Source organism: Cornus florida, unplaced genomic scaffold (assembly GCF_030987335.1).
Source record: "Cornus florida cultivar Cherokee Brave unplaced genomic scaffold, ASM3098733v1 CherokeeBrave_3.0.0_Hap2_Chr01, whole genome shotgun sequence".
Taxonomy (NCBI): domain Eukaryota; kingdom Viridiplantae; phylum Streptophyta; class Magnoliopsida; order Cornales; family Cornaceae; genus Cornus; species Cornus florida.
In genome coordinates this window covers 119767811-119785659 of record NW_026775571.1, presented here as the reverse complement: position 1 = coordinate 119785659, position 17849 = coordinate 119767811, and the positions used below count along the sequence as shown (strand labels likewise).

General features: G+C 35.0%; 2 protein-coding genes across 4 annotated transcripts; one reads left to right on the top strand and one right to left on the bottom strand.

The window, feature by feature from the left end:
• Window positions 1-529: 529 nt before the first annotated feature.
• Window positions 530-3701, bottom strand: LOC132267302 (chaperonin-like RBCX protein 1, chloroplastic). Of its 2 annotated transcripts, none has more exons than XM_059768449.1 (6): window positions 3502-3701; window positions 3329-3423; window positions 2471-2604; window positions 1089-1105; window positions 920-982; window positions 530-803 (listed from the first exon to the last, which is right to left on the bottom strand). In XM_059768449.1, exons 1-6 carry the CDS (start codon window positions 3508-3510, stop codon window positions 735-737), a joined length of 387 nt encoding a protein of 128 aa, XP_059624432.1. In that variant the 5' UTR covers window positions 3511-3701; the 3' UTR covers window positions 530-734. The 2 variants fall into 2 exon arrangements, with proteins under 2 accessions (XP_059624432.1, XP_059624425.1); XM_059768442.1 differs by having other exon boundaries at window positions 2471-2588; window positions 3502-3698.
• Window positions 3702-4826: 1125 nt separating this feature from the next.
• Window positions 4827-16576, top strand: LOC132267288 (glycosyltransferase BC10-like). 2 transcript variants are annotated; one of them, XM_059768426.1, is made up of 11 exons: window positions 4833-4992; window positions 5074-5373; window positions 5481-5597; window positions 6013-6113; window positions 9279-9350; window positions 9494-9575; window positions 10292-10372; window positions 10947-10988; window positions 13319-13378; window positions 13651-13797; window positions 15997-16576. In XM_059768426.1, the coding sequence occupies exons 2-11, from the start codon at window positions 5122-5124 to the stop codon at window positions 16174-16176; spliced, it is 1134 nt and encodes a 377-aa protein (XP_059624409.1). In that variant the 5' UTR covers window positions 4833-4992; window positions 5074-5121; the 3' UTR covers window positions 16177-16576. The 2 variants fall into 2 exon arrangements, with proteins under 2 accessions (XP_059624414.1, XP_059624409.1); XM_059768431.1 differs by lacking the exon at window positions 15997-16576 and having other exon boundaries at window positions 4827-4992; window positions 13319-13382; window positions 13651-13781.
• The last annotated feature ends 1273 nt before the right edge of the window (window positions 16577-17849 follow it).

Here is a 17849-nt window from a genome sequence, read left to right as displayed (position 1 = left end):
TATTTGATCATAAATTTAGAATTCAAAATGAGTTTCTTTTCAATCATAAATTAAATTTTTAATTCAACATCATCCAATCATTCTTGTCTTCTATATGAATTGAAGTTGATCACGTTAATTTTATTATTTTTGCCTTTCTATCATACACCTTAAATTTGTTAAATTATTTTTAATTACTTCATCTCATGTAAACTACTAGTTTGAGCCCCTTTTAATAGCTGCATCAGTGGATCTAATATTAATCATTTTCCATAATGTACTTCATTGCTGTGAGCCGTGGCAAACAGTCCAACACAATGTTTCATTACTACTATGACTATCAAAGAGTCAAAATGCAACATTTTAGGATTACATATTAATACTTAGTTACCTAGTGCTGCAATGGAAGGTTCCATTTTGTTCTTCATTTACTTGGATGAAGTCTAGGGCTCAAAACTTGGAATTCTCTTTTAAATAGACAACTTGATATGAAGGAAGGTAGAGGGGAAAAAACAAAAAAAATAAAAAGAGTAAAGAAGGAAAGAGTGTATATGGTAAAACTACTAGTGCATTGTTTTCCCCCATAAATTATTCACTGATTCATAATTCATGTTTTCTGGCAAGAAAATAGTTTACATAGTTAAAAATCTAGAATTTCCACATTATATATTGCATGAGAAAACCAAAATCCTTAAATTTGACCATGAGCACTTCTATTATTAGTCCATAAAGATTATACTTTCACAGAGAGATCACTACTCGTTTTCCTGGCTAGTTTCTAAGACATATTCCCTCATCAGTTTTGTGTTGGATTCATCCACCATCTGCAAAAATACAACCCAGAGAATAAAAAGAAAAAAAGAAAAAGGAAAATGAGAGGAACAACAATCAGATAAACGAGAAAAAATAACAACAACAAAAAAAACAATGAATTTTTAACCTTAAATGCCAACCGCTTCAAGTTGTCCCACTCAAAATCATTCTTACAATATGCAGATCGAACCTGGATAAAAATGTCGGATTCTGATTTAAATTTAAAGAAATTAAAGTCTAAAAAGATTAGCAAAACGAAGAAGACATTTTCAATTTGCAAGATGCGATATACTGACCTCTAATATGCGCAGAGCTGCAATTCAGGAGCCATATAGTAATTCCCACAGATCCAACCATAACACATGTAAAATCTCAGAGGTCAGAGCTATATTATTCTCAAACTCAAGATACAACTCACTTATCATATCACATAGCATTCAATTTGTAGGAGGTATTAATCAGATAGTGAACGTAGCATACTAAAAAAGAAATTGAAATTGAAAGACACTTTCCAGAAGATCACTTCATCATAATTCATATAAGGTACTGGAAATTAAATCAAAGTTTGTGGAAAGTGCTTTAAATACAAGTAGTACAATCTACAGCATTTAGCACCTTTTTAGAAAGTAACTGCTTTCACTAGGGTGCACTTAGAAGTAGATTCAAGACAGAATAGCAACTAGTATGTTGGCCAATGGCCTTCCTGAATCACATCACAAGCCCTTTTGGAATTAATTCTTGCTTTTGTGCAATTACCAATCACAAAACAAGAACCCAAAAGGAAACTAAAGATAATTAGTTCATTGCTCTGGTATCAGTGAGGATATAAGATTGCAGTCCTCTACAACCAATAAATTTATCCGAGACAGAGTCTCATATCACCAAAATCCACCCGTCCTATTTTGAGATCAGCATGAATAGTTTCTACTCTGCCAATCCCAAACAAGTCCCCTACGTTCATCCTGTGCAGACTGCCTAAGAAGTAAGACCCCTAAATATAAATTAGGACACTCTGCAACAAACATTCCAAAGAATTAGCCACTTATTAATATCTGACCTGAATCAACCCGTATCAGAAGACTCTACTGAGGAACCCCTCATCAAAGCAATCTAAAAAGTAAAATCCAAATTCAACGGTGATCAATTACATATAGGGAAAAACGTCAACCCACAAATTCAACCGAGAAATATGAAATCGACCACTCATTGAACAAAATAACCTCATACCCTAAAATCCAAAACAGACAAGCCATTTTGGAATTAATTCTTGCTTTTGTGCAATTACCTTTTTATTATATCATTATTAGCATAAAAGGTCCTACCTTTTAAATAAGTTTATATTACGAATAGTAGCCAAGGTGAAAATAGAGGTGTTAGAAAAAGTATTTCTTGGAAATGCCAAAACATTTTATAAGAGAAATAGTATATAATGATACTAGTTCACAATGATTGACGGTATCTTAGTGATTATAGCAAGGCAAAAACTGCACACACAAAGCTGATATGTTTGTCGAGTTATATTTTAAGCATTATAAACCGATATGCTTGATTGATTACTTCATTAATGAATTACAAAGAACTTTCAATCAGATACAATAACTAGAGGACTATACAGAAAAATGGATTCTGGTTTAAATTCGTGAGTAGAAATGTAAAATTAACTGTTAAATAAACATACCTAAACTTTTATGCCTGGGAGATTCTCTCATCAAATCAGCACAGAACTTGTCTCCATCATTTAATGAGTGTTTACTCAAAAATCCCATCAACTCCTCGTGTGCCTCTGTGTTGTAGCTCTGCTCTGTCAAAAGACTGTTAACCAATGATATTATCCAAATATACTTGATCATACACCAAATTTGTGTTTGTTCCGTACATGCATACACTATTTACTGTAAAAATATACACTATTTAAGAAGACAGTGATAGGTCCTTAGCTGCCATACAATAAATTAGTAGGATGCAAAACTAGGACCAAGAATGAGAAATGCACGTGCTAGGGCTTAGGGGTGCACAAAAAAAAACGAAAAAAAAAAAAACTAGGACCAGTCAGTGTGGTTCTGTTTTTTCAGTCAGTTTCCATGTTTTTTAATAATCTATAAGGGGCGTTTGGGTTCTGGTTTGAAGTCTTAGAAGACTATTAATATATTATGTTTGAATCACTCCATATAATAACAAGATATATGGAAAACAAACACTAATAATAAGCTATTATTCTAATTACCGAAAAAAGAAGAAGCTATTATTCTATTTCTATACATATATTATATGGGGTATAATATATAGAATAATAAGATTTCATTTTAATTTTCAGTCCAAAAATGTACAACCTAACTGTCAGTTAGGTTCCATTGGTTTCTTAGGTACTTTTGATTTATTTTATTTCAATATTTATGGAACTGTTAGAATTGTTTAGTTCCAACTCCTAAATGGATCCAATCCGAATCGAGGACACCCTATTGATGTATATTTGTGCAATTGGTAAATTCACACAAGAACACATATATGTGAATAAAGAAATAAGAGGAAGAAAAACCTCAAGCTGTGCAGTAACGATCCTGACGGCAACATAAGTGAAGAAATTGTGGAGGTTTTTGGCTGCCTTGGCTTCTGGGGATGCTTCTCCAAATCCTGCAACAGACATCATCAAAAGAAAAGCACACACAAACACACACATATATATGCACACTAAGAAGAGAGACTACTCACCAGGCACATACATCTTTTGGCAGCGAGGAGTGATTTGAGATGTTTTTCGTGTCGACCATGGCCTAAAAGGGTAAGATGCAGTTCTGTTTGGTCTTGGAGGGAAAAAGGAGGAGAGGTGAGACAGTGGGAGAATTTTAGAGGATTCCATGGATAAGGGGTATGCGTTACAGTGATTGCGATGATGATTTAGTGACCAAACTGATGAGGCCCAACAAAATTTTACCCAATTGACGGAAATATCCTTTGTACCCTGCAAAAATATCTATCACTACATGGAAATGGTGCTCATGTTTGTCCGTTTGTTTAGATGGTATGGCGTGGGGGCTACTAAGAACCAAATTTTAATTTTTTCCTTAATTTGCGGAATCTTATGGCTTTCAAATCGCTCCGCGGGGTTAGTGGGGGCATTCCACCCATTGATTTTATTTTATTTTTTATTTTTTTGGCATTACATACTTGGTAGTTTAAAATTTTATTTTATTATATTATATATTCATAAAATTTTACCATTGTCCTCACTAAAATTAGTTAAGAAAATCTCACTATACAAGTTTGCCTTTTCTCATATAATTTTTCAGATCTTGAAACATAATTGACTAGCGACGAATACTATTAAAATATATAACTTTTTGATAAGCAATTTGTTTACGAGGTTTGTTTTAACTTGAAACAAAATAAGTGTTTTGAATAGTAATTAGAAGTATGTTTAAGTAACATTCATTTGTTGTAAGATTTTTGAAAGAAAAAAATATAAAAACATATTTGGTAAAAAAATGTTGTAAGGTTAAAAAATATAATGATTAATTTAAAAATGACATCTACAAGTTTTTTTTTAATTTAAAAAATTTATTGTTCATCACTGCAGTACCAAAAACTACCATGTGAAAACATATAAAAATACTAAATTGATGTTTCAATTTTTGATCACTATTCAAGAAATGTTTCTGCACTATGCAAAACAAATATTTTTTTACTACCAATAAAAACAAAAACACCAAAAATAAAACGCATACCAAACATCAAAAATAAAAAAAATAAAAAAAAAACTCAGTTCCTTCCGTGTTACCCCTCTCTCAACTTCATTTTGTACCAAAAATAACTCACTCAACTTTACTATTAAATTTCTGTACTCCACAAATTCTCGTGAGTCCTCTTGTCTCACCCACTTCTCTTATTGCTTCTCGTGACTTGTAGGCGCTCGTTTTCAATGAACAATCCAGGCCCTTCTAATTTGGGCCGCACAGCCCATGGACATACCGGCCTCATTGTGGCGGTCCCCTAAAAGATAAAACGCCGCATATCCTTTCACACAAAGAAAACGACGACGTCTTCTCTGGTTGCCACTTGCCGACGTGCCGTTGCACAATAAACTTCATCTGCTGTAGCGACCGCGTTTTCTTCCCCATTCGAGAAGAGAAAGAAAACAAATTCCTTAGTTTCGACTTTCTCAAATGATTCCCTTTGAATCACTCCAGAAACGACCCCTTCAATGTAAACTCCTCTCTCTCTCTCTCTCTCGAATTTCTCTCTAACAATATTGTATATGGTCTGATTATCCTTTTTGTACTTTAGTTTTGAATTGCAGGTGGAAGAGCTGGTCCTGTACTGCGAGTACTAACCATGACGAAGAAGGCTTCGTTGTTATCCATACGCCAAGTGTTCTGGCTGAGTTGGAAGCTCGTGATCGCTTTCACGATTGGTCTCTGTGTATTCGCTCTTCTTAGACTACAACACTCCCAATCCCAACTCTTCTCCTCATCTCGCAGATATCGAATTCCAGATGACAGCTTCGAAGGACCTCCAAAGATTGCTTTCTTGTTTCTCGCGCGTCGAAACCTACCTCTCGATTTTCTCTGGGGAAATTTCTTCCAGGTATGTCGCACAATTTTCCTGAGAAAATACAAGCTAGGAAAATTTGAAGTTTTCTCATCTTTTTCTTTGAATTCTTATGGTTATATTGGATTAACTGGATTTTGTAGAACGCTGATGTGGCTAATTTCTCGGTACATATTCACTCCGAGCCTGGGTTTATGTTCGACGAAACAACCACGAGGTCGCCTTTCTTTTACAATCGCCAATTGAGCAATAGCATCAAGGTGATGAGCGTTTCTAATTTTCTTTCTAATGCCATGGAAGAATTTTTTAAGAAGTATGGATTTTCTTCTTTATTATATGGATTGTTTTGTTGCTGACTAAATTTAGGACAAGAAAAGATAATTATAATGAAGGTTGAATTTGATTGTTTATGATTTTTTGCTTTATAGAAAATAATGAGCTCTCACGTCAAAGCTATTTAGTTTGGGGCACTGGTTAGTGATTTTTTTTTTTCCCCAATTATTAAAAAAATTAAGCTTTTAAAAGTTTACTTTCTTTGTTTATTTGTACATCCATTTTTTAGGAAAAAAGAAAAAAGAAAAGAAAAAGAGTTCTGATTAACTAATTATTTTGATTTCTCTTGCGTACTGGCTATTGAGTTGTTGTTGTTGTTGTTATAATTGGTTGATGTTGCAGGTGGCATGGGGAGAATCAAGTATGATTCAAGCTGAGAGATTGTTACTTCGAGCAGCTCTTGAGGATCCAGCAAATAGGAGATTTGTTCTCTTGTCGGACAGGTTGGTGTCCTTACCATTGGAACAACTGAATTTGTTCATTCATCAATCATCATAGATGTAGCCCCTTTAATATGTATATCAGACATTATTTTCAATGAATACTTTGGCTTTGAACTAGTAAAAGATATGGTTATTTGTTTGTCCTTTGGAATACCTTTATGTTTTTCTTTTTTTTCCAGGTAAATGGAATAGCTTTATGTTGCATATTCATTTGATAGTGACATATATACCAAATTCTATTCTCCTCCTCCCTCTTCTGTTCTATGAGAACAATGTAAATTATATATGATTAATCCTTACCTCGACATGGTCTTGCCCTTTTAAGCATTGATTGGAAATGGAAAACTGTGAGATAGGGGTTCGCTACTGTCAAATAAAATTTAGAAGTCATGAAAGTTGGTCGTCTATTGATTTTAAGCTTTAGCTTCCATAAACTTCTATGAAAAGTAAAAAAAGACAAGAGTTAAATGCTAATGAGTGTGTAACTTAGGCTTGATGGATATGTATATGCTAATAGATTTTGTGTAAGAATGCCAATGTGGGTTGATACACACCCTACGAATAATGTCTGCTCGTAGAAGGACAGAAAACTTAATCTTGATATAAAACGTTAAAACTTTACTAAAATACTATTGAGTGCATACACTTCGGTTTTTAAGGATTTATACATGCTATTAGGTAGTGTGTAAAAAGTGAAATATTGGGGATTTTTAAAACCATTTCATGATTCTAAGTGTGCTGTAAAATCTTTCATATCGGTTCCTTCTTCTAATTGACATATGATCAGCTTATTTTGTGTTATGAAATAAGGATAGTATAGGAGTTTATGAGAACAAGAGAAAAATAATGACAAGAAAATAAATAGGCACACACAAATGAGACAAGGATATATACGTGGTTCACCCTCACAAATAGGGCTATGTCCACGGGCGATGATGATTTGTATCACTATAAAGAAGAAGATTACAAACTGAAGAACGTTTTGGTTCTTCCTCACAATAATCTCTCCTCATATCACTCACTCACCAACAAAGAAGACTCACTCAACACTCAAGAAATACTCCAAATAGTATGTGGTTTACGCAAAAAGAAAAACCCATCCAAATACAAACTTCAACTCTCTCTCGAAGATTGTGCACACAAAAGGATTTTCTCACACACAGAAAACCAATATACTCTTTTGATCCGAATATTGTCTTACTCTCGGATGCCTCTCGGATGCCTTTCATCAAATGTGTGCAAGGCTATATATAGCCCAAAAACACTTGGTGTCCAAGTATATTTCACAGCTTCCTTTGGAAGCCAAATGACACTTGCTGTTCAAGAATTATTCTTGTTGCCCAAGAATTTCAAAGCTTCCTTTGGAAGCTAATTTGGAAGCTTCACCATCACATTTTTGTATCCAAAAGATTTTTGTCATGTCATAAATAAATTTTAGACAAATTTCTAACAAATCTCCACCTTGACTAAAATTCTCTACCTTGGCAAAAATTTCGAATGAGTCACAATTTCAACAAAACTCCATTCTTGGCAAAATTTCTCCACCTTAGCACAAATGATAAGACAACATCATAAAGAGTCTTTCTTCAACACAATGTGAGTAATAAAAATAATGCCATCATCATCTCCAACACAAAACAAATTAATAAAGAATTATAGTTAAGTTTGAGTCATCCTCAAACTTAACCCTCGGGCTCTCATTCTTCAACCCATGCATGTCTTGTGCAGCCACAAGCATATTTCCAGTATTTCTGTCAAACTCTAAATGCTTACCAAAAGCAACATCAGATACTCTGAGTTTGACATCTCCTTTAGCAACCTTCTCCAACCGCCCACAAACCACCGGTTGGTAGTGAAAAGTCATCGTCTCACCCTTGTGGAGAATAGGACGTCCTTGACTTTTCTTCGCATCTCTGTTGTGACCAACTACTTGCCTCCCACACATCTTAATGGCACTCGAATGGACTATCTCATTGCCATTAAGATTATTGCAAGTCAATATCACACCTGTCCTCATGGGTCTGCCTTCCTGTAAGGACTGCTACAATTTCGGTTGCTATCTGAAAACGGATTTCATTCTCCCACCACGTTGTGTAGTCCCCTCACAACCCTTTTGAAAACTAGGATCGTAACTCCTCTTTCTAACTCTTCCTTTGCCATTACCTTGCTGAGTGAGCAGGGCTTGCATCTTAATGCGCCAAAGGCTGAAACTAATCTTGCCATCAAATTTCTCAACCTCGTATTTTGTCAACATCTCAAAAAACTCCCCAAAAAAATTTCTCTGTGAATAGTACCGTATCTGTGAACAGTACCGAATAGTACCTGTGAACAGTATCTGTACACAATACACAAACCCGAACTCTGATATCAGTTTGTTATGAAATAAGGATCGAATATGAGTTTATGAGAATAAGAGAAAAATAATGACAAGAAAATAAATAGGCACACACAAATGAGACAAGGATTTATACGTGGTTCACCCTCACAAATAGGGTTACGTCCACGGGCGATGATGATTCGTATCACTATAGAGAAGAAGATTACAAACTGAAGAACGTTTTGGTTCTTCCTCACAATAATCTCTCTTCTCACACCACTCACTCACCAACAAAGAAAACTCACTCAACACTCAAGAAATACCCCAAATAGTATATGGTTTACACAAAGAGAAAAACCCATCCAAATACAAACTTCAACTCTCTCTCGAAGATTGTATACACAAAAGGATTTTCTCACACACAGAAAACCAATATACTCTCTTGATCCGAATATTGTCTTACTCTTGGATGCCTCTCGGATGCCTTTCATCAAATGTGTGCAAGGCTATATATAGCCCAAAAATACTAGTGTCCAAGTATATTTCACAGCTTCCTTTGGAAGCCAAATGACACTTGCTGCCCAAGAATTATTCTTGTTGCCCAAGAATTTCAAAGCTTCCTTTGGAAGCTTCACCATCACACTTTTGTATCCAAAAGATTTTTGTCATGTCATAAATAAATTTTAGACAAATTTCTAACATTTTGATTCTACAATTAGTTTTTCTTTCATTCTTTGTGGATCTTGAACATTTTCCTAGCAATCCATAATTCCAAATTTATCCTTTTCAATTCAAGAAATATCTAAATTGTTTATAGTAACTATTGGTTTCATATCTAAATTGTGCAGCTGTGTTCCTTTGTACAACTTTAGCTATATATACGACTATCTTATGGCTTCTCCAAGGAGTTTTGTGGACAGGTAGATAAATGGCTTTAGTTTTTAATGTGATCGGCACTGATTTCTCTGTAGATAATTCCTCGCCAATGTAGAATTTCTTTGAAACACGTAGCTTAGCATTTTAACCTATTTGTGTTGAGTTATTTATTCTGTTCGTCTTCTAGCTTTCTTGATAAAAAGGAAGACCGCTACAACCCGGAGATGTCACCTGTCATACCACTGAACAAATGGCGTAAAGGATCACAGGTTATGCATCTTAGATTTTGGTTTAAATTAATCACCAAATTGCTCACAACAAAAGATATACCCAACGGAGCTTTCTGGGGGGTCATGATTTGAGCACATTATCCTTGCCATTTAAGATGTTAGGATGAACAAAATTGGTTAGAGCATTAGCCATTAAGTGCTTTCTTAATTATCCCATACTCCCATTAAATTTGAACCATTCCATTGTCTTATAAGGCATTTGGAGCTGTAAGGCAAGAGCCTTGACAGAAAATGGAACCATCACCACAAACGACAGTAATGATGGTTGGATTTATCTTATGAGACTATATAATTGATTTTATGCTGTCGTTTGGAGGGGCAGGTCCATTTCTGTGTTGGTTTGGTTCTACTTCTAGAGGACAAGATTCAAATGGTTGAAAGGTATAAAATATTGTGAAATGGTTGTATTTTCTGGGATATGGAACATTTCCTTACTATTTTGTATTATAAATGCTGTATTATTTATTTAATTTTACAATGTTATGAATACCTAGGACCTGTCTGACTGAGCAAAACTGACTCCTCCAAAATTAGTCATAATATTTAGATATGAATCAAGTCACTATTACTGTTATTACTGTTATTACTGTTATCAATATCATAATTTTTGTTGTTGTTATCAAAGAAAAGTCACTATCACATGGAGGATATGATATGCTTTTTCTATGATCTGACTTGATGTTTGGAAATTTCAGTGGGTCACTTTAGTTCGGAGACATGCAGAAGTAATTGCAAATGATGAGGTCATCTTTCTTGTCTTCAGGAAATCTTGCAAGGTATATGATGTGACATTTCATGTCTTAAATCTCAACCATCATTCTTTCTTTTTTATTTATTTTTGGTTTCTTTTTACCAAGATACAATCATTTTTAATGTAAAGCCAATTATTTAAAAAATTAATGTGTTTCCCACTTTCCTAGCAAAAAGCATAATTTACTCATGATTATCTTTTGCACTGTTCTATACTTGCATCTGTACTAATATATTAAGAAGTTTTTTTTTTATGACTCTTGAAACTTCTAGATGTAACGTTACTGTATAATGTTCTTGAGGGGTAAAAAGAAATCCTTATTTAGTTAAAAACCCACCATGTGAACTCTGTCCACTAGCAAATAATGACTTCTGCATGCGGGGACATACATGTGTTTGTCTTTGCTCAAGGTCCTGCTTGTGTGTTCATCAATTAAAGCAACATTCACTTGTATTGAAGATTTTCCTCCACTGAGGAAAATCTTCAATAACTTGCATATAAATGTTAATCTTGAGGGATTGTCAACTATGCACTGATTTTTAATGTGCTTCAATTATATACTAAGTTAATAACTTATACAAATGTTTATGACTTTGCAGAGACGCCCACCCATAGATGCGAGTAAGGGAAAGCTGAATATTGTAAGTGATTTTTGTTTCCAGGTTTAAATAGGAATTTGAGGACCTTTCCTTCAATTTTATTCGCTGGTCAATTTTTTTTTTAGTTGTTAATTACTTCTCAATCGTAAATTTGCAACAATTATTATTATTATTTTTCCCTGGCATATAATTATGTATTCATGGGCAAATGCTTGCTCTCAACGGTTTATATACAAAGTTACAAACCGTCTAGGAAGCACGGACACGCCAAAATGGGCGAAGAATCCATGTTCGACACGTGTCGGACACTGACACGCGTCGGACACGCCCCGACACGTGTCGAACACACCAAAAAACGCGTCTGGAATTTTTTAATTTTTTTAATTTTCGGATACGGCTTGGACACAGCACGAACACTCCGCAGACACGCGTCCGACAAGCAAGGGGTGTGTGTTCGACACGTGTGTCTTATTTTCGGTGGTCTAAAAGATAATTTTTGAAAGAAAATTGGGTTAAAGTATAAATATGTGAAGTTATTTAACAACTGTTACTCACTTATGTGGTCAGTACATAATAATTTTAAACTTGTAAGGTTGATATGCAATTTTAGACAAAACAAATAGATATTTAAGGGCCAGTCATTACACTATTACACTAGATGAGTTATGATTTGTGTATTTTTTTCATTATGAGGTTGATGAAAAATAGTAACACTCAGTAATTTTTAAAGTACTACATTATATATATATATATATATATATATATACTATTTGCCGTGTCCTTGTCGTGTCCGTGTCCTAATTTTTTTGGATTTGCCGTGTCCGTGTCCCGTATCCATGTCCGTGCTTCTTAGCAAACCGTACTATACTGATTTGATCATTTTTACATTATATATATTAAATATATATATATTTAATATCTTTCAAGGTGTTCCTTGATCTCTTGGGTTTGCTACTTCTCACTCTGAAACTTTAATCCTATATTTAATGGTAGCATCAATTCCTGACAAGATTATAGAAAATTGATCAAGATCTTTTTGGCATATACTTTGAGGTACAGTAATTGCATGAGTGTGACTGACATGGTTCAGGTTGAAGGTGTTTGGCAGGCCATAGAAGCGAGGACCAAGATGGTTGAGGTAGTGAGGACAGTTTTAGTTGCTTATAATTATAGCAGATACTGTGGCCGTCAAAAGAGCTTAATTAAAATCTAGGATTAACTAACTCCAAATAGTGGGACAAAGGCTATGCAATAGATATGAACTCAACGGTATGCATGAATATATCATATATGCCTAAGGGGCAACTCATGCAAGATACCTCTGGGAGCCTCATTATTGAAAATTTGATTTACAAGTTCCTCTTGAAATATAGGAAGGCATCATCACACTTTTTCCCTCCCCCCCCCCCCCCCCCCCCCCTCTCTCTCTCCCGCTGTAGCTTTATTCACTTGTTGCCCCATTCTTTATGATTTTGATGTTTAATGTATAATGAAGGCGCGTCTTAAAAGATACCAAAGATTATTTACTGTTCAGATTGAAGGAACCCTAGTTACCCTATAATAGAAGCCCTTTCATCCCTTCCGGTGTTCATGAAGATGTGTTAAGTATGACTTCCCCCTGAGGAAAATCTCTACCATTCTAATAATCTGAACTAATTCTTATTATGGGAAACATCTTGATTTCACATATCTTTTCAATCTCCTGTTTTCTACTTGTCAAAGGAAAAGAGAAGAAAAAGAAAAAAGAGAACTTCTTTTACTCAAACTGCTACACTCTAGGGAAATATGCCTTCATTTATGTACTTACCCGCATTATATTTTATTAAAACCTTTGGATGTGCCCTTAAACAAATAAGTTTTTGAAGGTTGTGCATTATTAGAAAACAAAATGATATGAGAAATAGTTTCACATAATAGGAGCTGAGGAAAACTTTTTTACTTTTTTTTTTGCTTGCGGGTCGTGGACCCTGTTTAGTACTCTCTTGTAGCCCATTATATAAGGGTTATATAAGGGCATTTAGGGTTTGGAGTGGGATATTGAGAGACACTGAAAATCACAGAAAAGTGAGAGAGAGTGAAAGCGAGAGCTAGGGTTTGGGGGGCTGAAACTTGTAATCTCCTGTTTTTCGCATAGTGAAACCGTTCGCTGGATCTTCACTGTGGACGACACAACTTGCGTCAAACCATGCTAAATCTTTGTGTTCGTTGTTTGTGGTGTGTTTATTTATCTGTTTCATGATTTGTTCTTGGGTTCACTGCATTTGTTGTAACATTCTTGATATTTCCATTTGCCTTTGTTGTTTCTCTAATAGCCCCGGCTTTCTCTAACAAAAAATAATTTGTTCTGATTATGTTCTGAATCTCAAATGCAGAAACTTCAGAAGCAGCACAACTGTATCCCGGATGAACACTATGTGCCAACATTACTCGCAGTAGGCAATAGATTTATGTTTATTTTATACTTTTTCATTATTATTATTTTCTGCTTTTTAGATATTGTGGTTCTTCTGAACAAGATCTCTTGGTGTTCTCTCTCATTTTTCTTTTAATTTAAAATTTCCATTCTCTCTCTCTCTCTCTCTCTATTTTTATTTTATTTTTTCTTCTCTTTTGGGTAGAGACATTTCCATATGGATTGTTATCACTGGTTTTACAAATTCCAATGGAGAATCACATTTGTTTCTGTTCTTTTCTCTTCTTTTAGATGAGTGACCTTGAAGGTGAACTTGAACGAAGAACAGTGACCTACACTTCATGGAACCATTCTGCCACAAATATGGAAGGGAATAGTTGGCATCCTTTTACATTTAGCTACGCAACTGCAGCCCCAGAACATATCAAAAGAATAAAGGTGATCGTTTTGCACTCTCCCCTCCTACTTGATGGTTAATATATATTATATATGACATGGTGGATTACTAGACAGATAAGTCTGATATATGATTTTCACGTATGCTCCAACTTACTGATGAAATTGTTGTATTGATTTATTTATCTGGTTTTGAAATGCAAGCTATTGTGTATTTGGTTGCTCCATTTTTGCAATCCTGTTGTGCACTGTGTAATCTACATGGTTGCAAATGCTATGAAAACGTGTAGGAGAAGCACTTGACTTCTGTTCTACAAACTTGTCATGGCTCCATGGTATCATATCAAGTGCGTAACAGTGCCTGCATACTAGTTAGACCTGTAAACTGATCGGATATGTGTCAATCGATTGTATCCGAATCAGATAAGCATAATGCTATGAAAATGTGTAGGAGAAGCACTTGACTTCTGTTCTACAAACTTGTCATGGCTCCATGGTATCATATCAAGTGCGTAACAGTGCCGGCATACTAGTTAGACCTGTAAACTGATTGGATATGTGTCAATTGATTGGATCCGAATCAGATAAGCATAATGCTATGAAAACGTGTAGGAGAAGCACTTGACTTCTGTTCTTCAAACTTGTCATGGCTCCATGGTATCATATCAAGTGCGTAACAGTGCCGGCATACTAGTTAGACCTGTAAACTGATTGGATATGTGTCAATCGATTGGATCCGAATCAGATAAGCATAATGCTATGAAAACGTGTAGGAGAAGCACTTGACTTCTGTTCTACAAACTTGTCATGGCTCCATGGTATCATATCAAGTGCGTAACAGTGCCTGCATACTAGTTAGACCTGTAAACTGATCGGATATGGGTCAATCGATTGGATCTGAATCGGATAAGCATAATAAGTGATCTGACCTGATAATCCACGGGTTTTCATTTAATGAATGCATATCCGATATGGACTTTATTGGATGCCCGATCCGATGATCCAAGCCGTTTGAAGTATACACTTCTGGACAAATCAAGAAATTTAACACCAAATCTCAAATCTCAGCATCACATGGTTTGCTGCAAATATGTTTAAAATTTTCCAATTAAAGGTTGAAGAAAGAGGTTCACAACTTTTTGTTACCAGTGAGATAAACTACTGGGTTTTTGTTAAAGAAATAAAATCACTCTAAAGAGAGAAAAAGAAAAGAGAGAGAGAGAGAGAGAGAGAGAGAGAGAGAGGAAAGAAAAAGAAGAGGGAAAAGAATCTGAAATTACTTTGTTGTGAAAGAAGGAAAGTTGGGGTTCATAATGGAGAAAGAAGAAAAGGAAGAAGAGAAGGAAAAAGAGAGAGAATAAGCAAACAAAATACTCACCTGCGCGATGGTTCCAGTAAGAGTTACAGTGGTTGGCCGACAAGCTCCCTTCCCCTTTGTTTGATCGTTTCTCTCATATCCGGTTAATTAGATCGGATTCGGATCAAAATCCGATCCATTGACAGGTCTAATAGACTAATACTAGTCCCTTATCCACTCCATTCATTTGGTAGCCTGCAATTAACCTTGCATTTTTTCAGGCTACGTTTGTGTATTCAATTTTAGTTGGTAAGCTTACTGGGATATTGAAATTTTCTTTTGATAAATCTTCCTTTACAAACTTAAATGCCCTTTGGTTTTATTCAAGAGGAATTGGGCAGATGTAGGGGAAAGCAAATCATTCATAAATTTAGAAAACTAGGATTGCATCTCCCACGTACCAATAAAGTGTAGACATGACACATATCTGAATAGTCTATTTGATGTCATTCTCCTGCCTGAAAGCAGTTACTGCCCTTCAATAAACTGGTGAACAATTCCATCTAGTTTTATGATTTCAAATTCTGAATATGAAATCCCACTTTCTAACCACCTCAGAAGCTCGGTTCTTACCTTACCTTTTTCTCCATTAATACTAGTGTCACAGTCTACTAGTTAACTTTGTCATATTGTTGTGGTACCTAAAAAATAAAAAAATAAAAAAGAAGAGGAGAATGGAGAGAGAGAAAAAAAAAAAAAAGAACAAAGAAAAATAATCATTTTAGAAGGCCAAGTTCTTTTGCTTATTGTATGGGCTTTCACAATATTTTTTTTTTCTTGATTTTGCAGTTGTTTAATTTGCACTGTTGTCTTTTCCTGTTTCTTATCAAGTGTTTGGTTCATTTACTTGTCTGTTCATTTACTTGTCTGGTTCAATTTAACAGGATGTCAACCATGTCTATTATGAGACCGAGTACCGGATAGAGTGGTGCAAAAATAATTCTACATTTGTTCCCTGTTTTTTATTTGCGAGGAAATTCTCTCAAGGAGCTGCCATGCGTCTTTTGAGAGGAGAAGTGGTCGGTCGCTTTGATACTTCTGCACTATTTGACAAACCATCGTGATCTTTCTTAATGCTTTAGTAATCGGTTTAACAGAAGATCTAACCATTGGCCATCCACCTGAGAGTATAATTCGGGCTTGGGCATCAAGTGGAGGTTTGCAGATAAATTACACATTTATACTCAGAAAATTTTATATATACTACGCGACATAGGTTTTAGGTTTTAACTTAACCCAGGTCCAAGGTTCAAGACTGGTAGAGAAAAGATTTTTTTATTTTTGTTTGACCTTATATTTAGTGAAATATTTTGGAAGAGATTGTCCTGAGATCAAATCCATCATATGTTGATATGCAGCATGAGTGTAACACTAGTGGTTATCATATTTTAGAATGCTGATTCTCAATGTTTTGGATATATATATATATATTTATATATATATATATATATTCTTGCTCTTCCACTGTGTCACCTTCCACGCGATTTTGTTAGGTAACTTGTTATCATGGGTAACTATTAACTTCCCATTGTGTCACGTCGACACAATTGGCCCGGCCAGAGAGCCATCATTTGTTGGGTTTCCAATGTTTCTCACATGAGCATATTTATAGATTAGCAAACCTCTTCTGAATTTCTTAACAAAGTAGTTACATGGAATGTTTTTCAAAGGTTGGTGTGGGATAGAAGTTACATGGAATGATTTTCAGAGGTTGGGGTGGGATAGAAGTTTGTTTTGTTGACAGGTTGATTAATAATTATAAGGGGAAAGTCTCAATTATGCTGAAAGTCTCATTTGTGTGAAACTTAAAAAGAAGCATATGTGACTAAATGTTGTTACTATTTTGATGGATGCTGTATTATTATTATTATGTTTTCAGCGCACTGATTTCACTTGCATCAACCAGAGCCTCATCTATCTTTGCATTTGAGTTTCAAAAATACATAAGCACATTGTACTTGTATTTAGACCGTTTGCACCAAGACAAGACCTCCCGTTAATGTACCTAAATTTGGTCTTTATAACAGAATCAATCCCATGAACAATGCCTGATGTTAATCTTGTGAGAATATAGTTGAAGAGCAGTTGTTTAAAAAATTACAAAACAAAGAAACCATGTCAGATGGAAATGTGAGCCTTTTCCACCTCAGAAAACAAAAGAATGCTGTGCGGCACTCATTCTTACGGCCTCTAAGAGTGACAAATGATGTTGCTGGTGGCCACTATAACTTGTGATATTGTGGCCCGAATTAGGTATTGGGTCGACCTGCTTATAACCCAACGACTCGTTAGATGGGAAAATTTTTTATTCGTTTTTTGTTCATGGGTCATGGACCCTAATTAGTCTTTTATAACCTAATATACAAGGGCGTTTAGGATTTGGAGTGGTGGAAGAGAGAGATTCTGAAATTCGTACAGAAACAGAGCGAGTGACTGAAAACTTGTAATATCTAATTTGATACATAGCGAAAACTTTCATCGGATCGCAACCGTAGACGTAGATCTTTATATTCTTTGTGTGGCGTGTTTACTTTTCTGTCGTGATTCTTGATTTAACTTAAGTTCATTGCGTTTGTTATAATATAACCGAATAACATAATAGTATCATAGTAGTGTTGAATGAAATGTAGAACGGGGATAATCAGTAGCCCGGCCATTTTATACAGCCAAATGATAATATTAATGTTATTTACGCTAGAAGTTTCAACGATATATCCATTTAACAATCAAAAAAGTG